The 12,261-nt window shown below is 39.5% G+C and overlaps 1 protein-coding gene across 4 annotated transcripts; it reads right to left on the bottom strand.

Moving 5' to 3' along the window:
• Positions 1 to 1,659: 1,659 nt before the first annotated feature.
• On the bottom strand, positions 1,660 to 12,241 carry MMAA (metabolism of cobalamin associated A). 4 transcript variants are annotated; one of them, XM_051618991.1, is made up of 8 exons: positions 12,164 to 12,241; positions 7,902 to 7,944; positions 7,326 to 7,799; positions 6,122 to 6,244; positions 4,602 to 4,772; positions 4,207 to 4,292; positions 3,456 to 3,605; positions 1,660 to 2,015 (listed from the first exon to the last, which is right to left on the bottom strand). In XM_051618991.1, exons 1-8 carry the CDS (start codon positions 12,239 to 12,241, stop codon positions 1,728 to 1,730), a joined length of 1,413 nt encoding a protein of 470 aa, XP_051474951.1. In that variant the 3' UTR covers positions 1,660 to 1,727. The 4 variants fall into 4 exon arrangements, with proteins under 4 accessions (XP_051474951.1, XP_051474954.1, XP_051474952.1 ...); XM_051618994.1 differs by lacking the exon at positions 7,902 to 7,944 and having other exon boundaries at positions 12,164 to 12,181; XM_051618992.1 differs by lacking the exons at positions 7,902 to 7,944; positions 12,164 to 12,241 and adding an exon at positions 8,491 to 8,627.
• Between the last annotated feature and the right edge of the window lie 20 nt (positions 12,242 to 12,261).

Raw genomic sequence — 12,261 nt, 5'->3', positions numbered from 1 at the left:
TTGCAGCAATCCCAAATTACTCATTTGGGATACAAAGCTTAATAAACAGGAATAAGGATGTTAAGAGCACTGAAGTTCTAAAATACATGTGGCAGAAAACAGCCACACTGGTGCAAAATTTCTTAAAAAATAAATGCCTCAGCTGTATGTGCCACAAAATATCACAATGCTCTTTGTTACCATTTCACTGCAAATATACATGGGGATCATTGCTTTTAATTATGAGGTTTTTTTATTTGCCTTGTATTTTGCCTTTTACCTTCTGGACATGCTTCATATTTTTAGAGCATAAAATACATGGACAGTGACAGACACCATCATACAATGGAAAAAAGAACTGAAATTGTAGCGCCTAGGATGTAAGTTTCTTCTGCATTGTTTAATTTGTGCCACTGTGACAAACCAAAGGATACAAAATCCTCAGTGTTTTCAACAATCATTCATCTTTTCTAATAGTGTCCAAACTATACCCAGGGAATCAAAATTCTGAAGCACAGAGGTCTAAGCAGGAAAAATTAATAAATATTTAATTAATAAATAAAATTAATACTTATATAATTAAATTAGTGTTTAATTAATAGATAAAAATTAAATACACCATGCCTTTTATGTGTATGTCCAGAAAATCAAGACAGCAAAAATAATCACTTCCAGTGTTTTCTTTAAAGTCAATTCACATAAGCAAACGTTCTCATAAAATCCCCTCCTGCTGTTTTACTGGTTTTCTGTCAGGTCTCCAAAAATCAGTATTTTTCCACGTTATCGTTCATATTTGGTAGGTACCAGATGAGCTCTGCTTTCTAGATCATGGCTTAGGAAAATGCTTCCTCTGGATTTGTTCTCAGAGGAAATATTTTAAGTACCATTGTAAGCAGTCATGCCTTCAACATGACAGTGAAAAAAAAAAACTTCTAACACAACTGCAATCTTGTTTGAACCCCAAAATGTTATATCAGCTCAGAAAACCTCAAACCACTATTACTAGAGATCAGTTATTGTAGTATAAAGACATTAATTATTAAAACATCATGGATGACATTTGTTCCATTTGATGTCTGCAATTAAAAAAATATCTAATTAAATTTTGCTTTTGTATTAAAGCATCTGTTTATAAACTGAGATGGTTAAAATTCCACTCTCCTACAGTTTAGTGTATAATAACTAACTATAGCTTCCGAACAGGGATAGAACACCACTATATTCTATTTATATGCAAACAATTTATTTAAACAAAGACTGTGGTCACGTGTTGCCAGGCCTTCCAATGTTCTTGCTGTCACTCAAGGTGAGGAAAGAAAAAGCAACTGATACTGGCAACAGCTGATGCTATATTAGAACAGAAAGCTGCAGTGTCAACTGATCTAAGATGCTCCCGTAACTAGAATAAAACTGCACCACCACAGACCTTTCTCTCCCACCCTCCCAAAACCAGTCACATTTTTGGCACGGGCATACATTTTTGACCAACAGATCTATCACACCTATAAAAAGAAGACTTAGAAATGTACTTTTTTCCAATATAGGCTTAGTAGTATCTCTGAGTGAGTGTTTGGATTTGTCATGATCTTCGCATATACAAGATCCTACAGTATTTTTTTGCAGAGTACTGGATTGGAATTCTATTAACGTCTGCTGTAGAAAAACATTTGAATCCACACATAGAAAAACAGTATTTAATGTTCACGCTTACACAAAGCACTTAACAAGAACAGAATAGAATCTAATGCTTAGAGACCATCTTTGAATGCTTTCAGTAGCAGGTCAGCTGCCAACCCAGGAGACAAGACACCACTAAGTACTTTTTCTTCTAGAAGTGGAATCTTATCCTTGACTGCTAAGTGACTCCGGAAGTGTTCCAACATGTTTTCTTGGATGAGATTCCACATCCACACTTTCTGCTGTTTCCGTCGCTTGGCAATCAACTCACCACTTGTGAGCATAAGGTCATGAAATTCTGTCATTTTATCCCACATATCCGAGATACCTTCTCCAGTTTTGGCAGAGATGCGCATTACCTGTTGGGATTCAGAAGAATTTTTAAAACCAAGTAAATACTAGGCATCAGATAGATTGCATGAAAACTAAGAAATGCATAAGGCAAGTTTGCTTCAATACACTCACTTTGTGAAGCTCTAAGTGGGTTTGTGTCGGTGCTTTTTTTTCTTTAAAAAAAAAAGGATCTCAAAATTAGGATTCTACCAACTAAAAGTGGGCCATGAGATCTGAAGTACTTGGGATAAATAGGCCATGTCCAACTGCTTGTATAATGTGTGAGAATAATTGTTACTGAGTCCTTTAGCTAAAAGGTACTGTGTTGCCGTTTTACTTGAACCACAGGGTTAATTACATACTCTGGTACATATACTGGTAGCTACTCTTTTGCACTTAAAATATTCCAGTAAGGAGATATTTCAAATACTTCTCACATTCACTTTCTAGACTAGGAATTCATTTTGCCAAAAATATTTCAGGCATCCAACATGATCTCTTAAATGGAACAGTTTCCTCTTTTTGAAGTCTCTCTCTCTTTCCCCAATCTAATGAACGGGATACAGCCCCTACACATCAATTGTTTCTTTCTTCCAGTTGTCAGACACTGCCATCACTGAAAGAGTTAATCACATTCATCAGATGTGACCTCTCCTCAGATCTAGAAACAAAAATTACAAAATTATGCCTAAGCCTCAAGCAGCCCAGCTGATTTAAACTTAATTCAATGGGTCAACTTTAATAACAGGGTAGAGTAAACCTCCTTTATATATACACATATATAAAAGGAGTGAGAACATGTGTGTGTGCTTATTTAATATACACATTAGTACTGAATCTTTTCATTAATAATAATCCATAACCTTTTAAGTAAATGGAATACTTTATTAAAACTAAAGGCCCATAGGATGAGAATTCCAATAATCTAGACATTGCATACACAAGTAGATGAGGTTCTTGCCCAAGAACTTTTACTATGTGAGATATTACGGAAAAGTAAAGCAATAAAGGAAGCACATGAACAAGTGAAAGAATAAAGATAATCATAAGCTTCAGATTTATAAAAGTGTGAGAAATAGCTTATGGAACATATTAAGATATGGATAGTTTACAATAAACAAGACAATTTTGTACTGCTACTGATACTAGTAATAGATCTGTAGCTCAGGAGAGAAATCATGGGGAGCAGGACAGCCTTTGCACAGTGTTTCATGTGGCACACCTTGAGATCAGAGGTGAAACAGAAACAGTAGCGTATCAGCTCTCTAGCACAGCCTAAAACTAAACAACTGAACTGAAATGTTTGTAAGAGCCCAGGGAGACTCTAATATGGCTAGATGAAAAGCTAGCAGTCCTAATTCGTTCAGCATTTTTTCTGGTGGGAGGGAAAACCAGAACAAAAGACCCAAACACAACAAAACAAAATACCTCAACATCCCCTCAAGACCTTAGTGAAGTACACAAACCTTTGGTCTCCAAACCTTTGAACGCTTGCGAAGCAGCTTCATAGCACTAACGTACTCAGCTTGTATTCTCCGTGCAGGCACAATTAAATCACCATCAGCTTTATTTATAGCAACTAGATCTGCCATCTCAATTATACCCCGTTTGATACCCTAAATGGAACATGGAAAGAAATCATGAATACTCAGAAGGATTGTGACATGCTGATTTATCACCAAAATCAGGTCTAAATGCTTTGTTAGTTTCTGGTGGCTGGCTTTTTTTTGTGTGTGTGTGTGCACTACTCATGCAAGAGTACTACCAACAGCCTCTGTCATTACTGGCTTTTACTATTTACTATTGCTCTACTTTGATACAAGAAAACTAAATGTAGATATCAGAGCTTATATGATAGCCTATTTTACATGTAGAAGCTTAAGTTTAACCAAAACATGACCAAGTTTACAAACCTATTTACATTGATTTCTGATTTCCTATCATACAAAGCTACTCCTCAAAATCCTATCTTACTATTAAATAGCCCAAAGTCTGAGAGTATAAACATTTTACATGCTAATACTTCCAAAATCAGGGGGCTTATCAGATCCTGACTATGCAATATATTGAAAAAATACTGAAAAGACTTCCACGGTAGCATTTTCACTTAGAAAACACTAGTGATATGATCTTTCTGCACAGACAGATACTACATCTGGAATAAAAGTTTCCCTTTCTAGTCCTAGGTAATTCTTAATAAGAGAAACTGAAAAATACCTGTAATTCATCTCCACCCGCAGGTGGTAGCAGTAATATAAACATATCAACCATATCAGCCACAGCAAATTCTGACTGTCCCACACCTAAAAAATTAAATCCAGAGTTCACAATTTATTGTAAACTTTCAGTCATATTAACAACAGCAATTATGACAGACCCCAGTACTGCACCATTAACAAATCCCACCAACAAAGACCCACTAAACACAACAGTACAAAACAGTGTTTTTACAAAACATACAGGACTAGAAAATTGACAGAAGAGCATTCAATTTCAACCAGTGACCATGTATGAAAGCATGAGCAAAATCAAGGATGAAAGTAGGTAATTAGTAACACCCTTTTACTTAGATATCACAACAGGATAATTAAAAGAAAACCCTAAGCACATACCTACTGTTTCCACAAGAACAACATTGTAGCCTCCACCTTCACACAGCAGAATGGCTTCATTTGTGGTCCTTGTTACACCCCCCAGTGTCCCTCTGGTTGGAGATGGTCTGATGTATGCGTTCATGTCTCTTGACAACTCCGTCATCCGTGTTTTATCACCCAATAGAGAACCTTAAACATTTCATGTTAAATAATTTCAAAAGTGAAAAACAGCCAAATTTCCTCCTCTCCCAAACAAACAAGTAATAAAAGACAGATCTCTTGGACAAAGGCAGTCAAATAAGAATACGCCAGTAAGAGTTGCTCAAGACTTTGCTGAGAACTAGGAAATTACTGCCTGGTTCTTCAGCCTGTCAGAAGCTGGAAAAGCCTGATAAACAGGCTTTACTGCTAACCAGGTATGAAGAATTTGTTCCAGGTCAGAATGAATTCTGCAATTCCTAAATGGCTTTTCGAAGCCTATACACAGCAGCTCACACAATTAAGTTTTCTGTTTCTGTCCAAAGATACAAACCTCTGCCCTGTGATTCTGGTATTTGTTGATGGTAGATTTTTTTTGTTTAAGATTGCTGACACGCATCCCTACTTTCCTTCTATTTATGCAATCTTCACATCAGATCCAGTGAGATCTACAGGCATGATGCACATTCCAGAACACGAGAGATGCTCAATTCTTTTAACTGATGCAGTCTTGCTATTGTATTTTGCTATTCTGTTGATATGCCTTGAATGTATGCATTCAAGAATATAATCTTTCTTAGCTCCAGATCACTGCAATGCTGAAGTGTTGTTTTTTTCTTTTACATAGTTACAAATTGCAACATCTTTTCTGACAGTGTAGAAGCTGGAAAAAGGAATTACATTTGGCAGCTGCCCGTATCAAAATCATAGTTCTATTATTTATGTCAGAGATACTATTATCAAGCATGGTCAGCCTATAACTTCCCTACAGTTTTTTTTATTTGAGAGCGACAGATTACAGACACACAACTTTGAAGAATTTCAAATTCAGAAAAAAACTCCACTACAATCATGCTACAAGTCAGACAAATGATCAATGATACTGCATCAGACCTTGAAACCAGTACAGTCAACAGAAACCCAAAAACTCCTATTGAGAAGAACTAATGAATGATCTAAAATCCAATCTGATCTATGTGTTCAGACTGCAGCATTCTTTAAATAATTTTAAATTAGCACGTGTTTCCTGCCCAGTGACCAGTATTACCACTGTTAAAATTTAAGGAGAAAACAACTGCCCTTCTAAGCATTCATTCACAGGGAAATAAATAAGTACAACCAGAGAGAGAGAAAATTGCAGCTTTCTGAAGTTTCAAAGAAGCTGTAAAGCAGCATTCAAACACTGGAAAAGAGGAAACCTAAAAATCACATGGGGAAAAAATGAAAACTTAATGCAACATTTTAAAAAGTATTTTACTCCTCCACATTTTTCTCCATTTGGCCCAAGGAGATGTCCCCATCCTTAAGAAAATATGACTCAAACTTTAATTCGCACTCACCACCACTTGTACTAGAGGAAGGGTCTACAGCCAACACAGACACTTTGTATTTTCTTTCTGTAAGCATTTTCCCAAAGCATTCTATGAAAGTTGATTTCCCAGCACCAGGAGGACCAGACAATCCTAAATAATTACATTAGGAAGAAAAAAAAAATAAAACATTTTGTCAATCAAATAAATAACACATCACATAAACACCATCAACATCTATGTGGGTAACAATACATACTTTAGCACAATATCACAACAAAGGCAAATGAAAGCTATGCCACAATGGATCTACCCAACTAAACAGTTGAAATTGACTTGAGATACACTCCCTTGGTTCACCACCCCCCCATCCTATTCATACCAACAGAACATTGGCTTTACTCAGCCTTATTTCCTCTCCTCCAAATAAATGCATACCAACTTACACTTCAGAACTTTAAAAATGTCATATCCTACATCTGTATTTTCCAGATTTACTAAATATAAAAGACACACTCTAAAAGCAAAAGTCCTTAACCCAAAGAGCTGTTATTTCAAAAAAACTGGGCTATTTATTTACATGCCAAAGCATACAAACTAAGCTTGTTAACCTGCACCAAGTATTTTTCACTCCCATGCCCAAGTTCTGGTCCTCTAAACCTTGGTACATAGGTAAGAGATGACAGCTGGTTATCACATACTTTCGTAGTTCATCACTTCACAAGAGAAAAATATTTTATAGTTTCCAAGATAACCAGGTTCAAGGTTCCACAGCTGAAAAGAAGGCTGCTTAGAAGTAAGGCCATAAGGCAAGAAATATATATTTTCCTTTTTGTGGATTAGTGAAGGGACTCTGGAAGTACTCAAGGTAACACCTTCCCTGGGAAAAGAACATGTTTGCTTAACTATGTTCTTCCCTAAGAGCAGGTAACAGCTGTATTAATCTGCAAACTAGCTAACACTTCATCTTATAATAGCTTTAAAAAAAAAAACAACCCTAAATAACTACCCCATCCCCTCATCCCCAAAAAGCAACTATTTCTAGAGCTTTTTCAAAAGCACTTTCCAGCTAAAACCATTATTCTACTGGACAACATAAGTGATCTAGATTGGTCAAAAACCACAACAAACTAATGATCCTAGACTACAGATGCTTAAAGAACAATAGTTGTAATGAAAGGTGAGGACTGTCATTCTGTCAAAACAACTACTGGACAGACATAAAAGGACTAACCCACTCTAAAGGCAAGTGGCCTTCCTTGATTTAATTTTTCTTGTTCCCTGTGGTAGGATAATACCTTCTGAAGGAGCACCTGGGCTATTTTCTTCTTCCTACTCTGAGTGGACTCTACAAGTGTAATGGCTTCTGCTAAACAGGCTCTATGACCCTGGATTAGTCCATTGTAAAGTCTGTCTACAAGTCTTTGTTCTCTGTCACAAAGCCCCTCTATTTGCTGGTCAGGGGCAACTTGTTGACACAGGTGTCTCCTCAGACCATTTGATGAACACATCCATTTTGTACGACAGTGGTGCACTGGCATGAGAGGTTCAACACAGAGGAAATCAGCTCTGGAAGTGAAATGAAAGTTCGTGAAGTAAGTTCTTCTAGAGAAATAACAATGAGGGAACCTCAGCAGCAAAGAGGGGATCTTCATCTTGTTTGGAATTGTGAGTGCCAGAGGTATCAGTTCACTTGTTTGCAGACACTCTAAAGAGAAAGAAAAACATTTTTACTTCCAATAAAGTACTGGTAAGGATTCAAATGAAAACCACATACACAGGCAATCATCAGCTTTTAATTTATCCATACCTACTGTTTTAAACAACAGCAAAAAATAGTTCTCTCTTTCCCACTGAAAAAAAAATAGAACAAAAAGAAGCTATGGAATCTTCAATACTATAGCATCTGCTCATTACCACACCTAATACATGAAAATACTGTAAGTCAGCAGACAAATAAAAAGTACTTTTAAGTAAGACAGCCTCTAAGATCACACACAGTAGTCTAAAAATCCAGGAACACACCAACACTGCTGTACATTCTACTTTCATGGCTGCCAAGTTTTTAGTTTCAGGATGAACTTTTTGCACCTCATTTCCAGAAGGGGGAAAAACAAAACCCAAACAAGCAAACAAACAAACCCAACTCAGGACCACCTATAAGTCAAGGAGCTGAAACCCCCCAGGGGGCCGACAGAAAGCAGCAGCACCCGCCCCCGCCCCGCGGGGAGCCCCAGGGACCGGCGGCCGCACGGGCGCCCCGAGGGCCGCTCCCGCCCCGCGGCTGCCCCTGCGGCCGCTTCCCGAGCCTGCGGAGCGGGGCTCGCCCTGCTGCCAGACCGGCTGGGGCCCACCGGGCGCACCCCCTCACAGGCCCCCGCGCAGCCCCAGCCCCGCACCCGCTCCGTCTCCTCAGCCCGGCAGCCACAGCTGGAGGGAGCGGGCGTCCCCGTCGCGCCGCAGCCCGGCGCGGATCGCCCACCGGGGCCGCCCCGCCACGCACCGGGGCCGCCCCGCCGCGGAAGTGACGGGCTCCCCGGCGGCCCGGCCCGGCGCATGCGCTGCCCGGCCTCGCCCCGCGGCTCCCGCAGGGAGGGGAGGGAGGTGGCGGTGGCTCTGAGCGGTGAGACGCTGTCAGAGGCACCGCCCTCCTCCTCGCCCTTGGCCAGGCGTGTCCCCGCTCCGTGGCTGTGCAGCAGCCATTGAGCGCTCATCCTCAGAGGCCCCGGAGCTTCCCTGCTGTCTCAAGTGTCTCCTGCACCCTCCCTGCCTTTGGGTGGACGCGGGGTGACCCGTCAGCTCGAGCGGCCTCTGGCGCCGTCGCCCAGCGCGCTGCCAGCCCCGGGCTGCCAGCCCGGGCACCGCGGGCGGCTGCTGGCACCGGGCAGGGGCTCCGCGCGGGGACACCGGGCCCGACCTCCACCGTCCTGCACACCTGCCCTAAAAGCAGGTCCTCCCGCATCAAACCCAGTCGCAACCTGAAACTAGTCTCAAAAAGTGACCCTGAGCTCTTAATCCAACATCCTGCCCAGCCCAGAAACCAACTAACTGCCTCAGCCAGTGCAAACGTAAACTTTATTTGAAAAAAAATGTTAAAAGCTGACAAAATACGCTATAGGTACCCAACAGAAGAGTGGCAACCAGATCTCTTTGGAAATCCTTGCTTTAGAGAGAATGCTGAAGACTCATTTCTGGTCCTTTCATGAGCACACAAACTTCCATGGTGTTGTCATGACAGTTTCATCACCCTGGTCTTAACAAGAAGGGTGTTGCAAACAGTAATTTCATTGCAGGTCTGAAATCTTAAAAATGTCCACTTTGAATTTGTGCTCAATAATTGACTATTGCCAGATTTCATTTCAGATACCAGGAAGAAATGACTGAATCCTCCAACATGTTTATTAAATCATATTTCTTTTCAGTCTTCATTTTTGCCAAGTTAAACCTGATTTTTAAAAATTGCCTCCCATGAAATGTTGGTTTGTGTGCTTTTCAAAAAAAAAAACAAAAACCAAACCTGTTATTTCTCTCATCATTTTATCTCCGCATTTATTTCCACTGAACAGAAACACATACAAGCCACTGGCTGAGCTGTTAGTAGTGCCTTACAATTATATTAGCACTTTTCTAGAACATATTAGGCTTGTTCAGAGTCCTATCACAGACTGGCAGTGCAACTAATGGACCGTATAAAATAACAGAAGTTTTGTTCTCATCTGCTGAATGCACAATTTAATCTCACTCCTATTATTCCCATCCACAAGATTATCACAGACAAAGAACTAACAATCCAGTCTTCAGAGGTGAGAAAACATGCAATTTTGTGTCCCTATCATCATGTGATGAAACCACAGCAGAAACAGTAATTTCAATTTCAAAACAGATCTGTGTAGTCTCTCTATTTAACCAGATCTTTGTTCATCAAAGTTAGCATGTATCGTTATCATCTCTTCCTTAAATAAAAGTTTTCTAAGGCTCTCTTGCTTCAAGTGCTGTGCTTAAGCCTAGGTAGCACATCCCTGCAATTATGTTAATAACGGCGGCAACAACAAAAAAAGCCATTCTGCTGTGGTTTCATCACAGATCATTGGTCCTGCATTTTATTCGAATCACATTTCGTGTGCTTTCATCTTGAATACTTTTGTCATTGACCTTGCTGCAAGAACTAGATGAATGGGTACACAAAATTGCACGTTCTGTCAGTGCTGAAGAGGAGGGGATCATTCAGTTCTCTATGATAATCTTGTGGACCGGAATAATAGGCATGAGATTAAATTGTGCATTCAGGAGTTAAGAAGAAAACTTCTGCTATTTTATACAGTCCATAAGTTGCACTGCCCATCTGATAAAGCCGTGAAGAAGTGTGTATGTGTGTTAAGAGTACTCCTTCTGAAAGAACCATTTCAAGACCTTGCACGCTGGTGTGGTGTAGAAATCCAAATGGTTCAAGTCATCTCTTTTTTTCCTCTTTCCTCTCAACTCCACTATTCAACAAAGTTAGCTTTTCTCCAGAGACTATAACCCCTGAATACCAGATATGACAGGAAGACTTCCTATTGCCCTGTCAATTACACACATTCCTTTTCTCAATATGCTGGAATAGAGATTACAACAGGTCTCCTAGAACTGTGCACTCTTCTATCATCTCCAATTTTATGTTACTCTAACCTCATCCAGAATAGGCAAAGTATTTCCTTAGAAGTTGAACTATATTCTGTCATACAGTACTCTTTAAATTTCACCTATGGTCTTTTAACATGTGACCAAACATTGGGTTTTTTTATCTTTATTACATACAGTCCAATGAAGCTTGTTATGACTCACTGGTTTTGTGTTTTCTGATCTGCAGCATACGGAGTTCTCTTGGCTTATGTGTTTCTTTACCCCATCATTATTAATTTACTTAACCTCCCAGCTAAGTTATTCAAGAAGGTACTTCAGTAACTTTCCACACCAGCCTCTTTGTTTCTCTTATTTTTTTCTTTTCTTTTTTTCTTTGTGTTTTTTTTTTTGGGGGGGGAGGGTGGGGGGGATGGGGAGGGTGTTTATTTCAAATTTAAGTCATCTTCCTTTTTGTGTTCTGTTTCTTTTCCCCAGGAGTATCAGAAGAATAAAAATGTATATCCCATAAGTTACTTGATCACAGTTTGCAAACTTGTCTAAGATTTAAGAAAAATGTCCTGTTTTAACCTCCTTGCTCCAAGTCTAACTCAGATGTTAAAGAAAACAGTACTGCTGATTACTTGTGAAAGGGCAGCCTTCCTTCTGAGCCAATACTGAATCAAATATCCTGTAAAGTGTTATGAAGCATTGTGCCATGGATTAAGGGTGTGGGGAGGCACAAATCTTCAGACAGGGTATTCAAATAAATCCAAATCATTCTAAAATAATAGAAAAAGAGTCTTCTGTAACTTGTCACAGCAGAAACAGTATTACCATTAGTATCTTTGCCAAATTCCACCATGCAAATTTACATTCTGTCTAACTGGCTTCCCCTTGCAGTTTTAGTTGGATTCTTTTTCGTTCTCTCTGGCAGCATTTTCATCTTCCTGCTCTGTTCAACTCCTCTTTTAAGTAGTCCTGGAGTAATCTTTACACACGTTATTATCACAATAGTATTTAATATATTGACATAGCTATAAGCAAAGGCAAATTCAAAGCTAACAATCTCTACAATCTGAATGAAATTACAACAGCATAAATTATCAATGACATTAAATAAACAGCATCAGTTTGAAACTAGCCAGCTTTTCCCTGAGAGTATAAAGATTTACTTCTGTTAGGAACTCCCTACTGGTCCCTCCCTCTGTATGTTGAAATGTCTGGCATGCCTACAGTCACTACTGGTTATGGTTACAGAATTAGGAAATTTGCATCACTTACAAGAAGAAATTATGATTTCTTAGACATGAGATTTTATTTCATCAGTTCTTTCTCCCCATGAGTCTGGGAAGGGTGTTTAAGGAGGCTCTGTCATGCTCCCCAATTCCTTTGTCCACTATGCCTTATTGCAAAATGAACTTCTCATTCAGGAATACAGATTCGGTGACAATTCCAACACGGACTACTCACATTGCCCTTGCAGTGTAGCACCTGGTCATCTTCACTCTCTCTCTTCCTCCAACATTTCTCCATTCTGCATGTAATCATCTGTCCTGCTTGCGTGCAAA

The sequence above is a fragment of the Apus apus genome, chromosome 4 (assembly GCF_020740795.1).
Source record: "Apus apus isolate bApuApu2 chromosome 4, bApuApu2.pri.cur, whole genome shotgun sequence".
NCBI lineage: Eukaryota > Metazoa > Chordata > Aves > Apodiformes > Apodidae > Apus > Apus apus.
The sequence above is the reverse complement of the archived record's forward strand: the minus strand, read 5'-3'. Positions and strand labels throughout refer to the sequence as shown.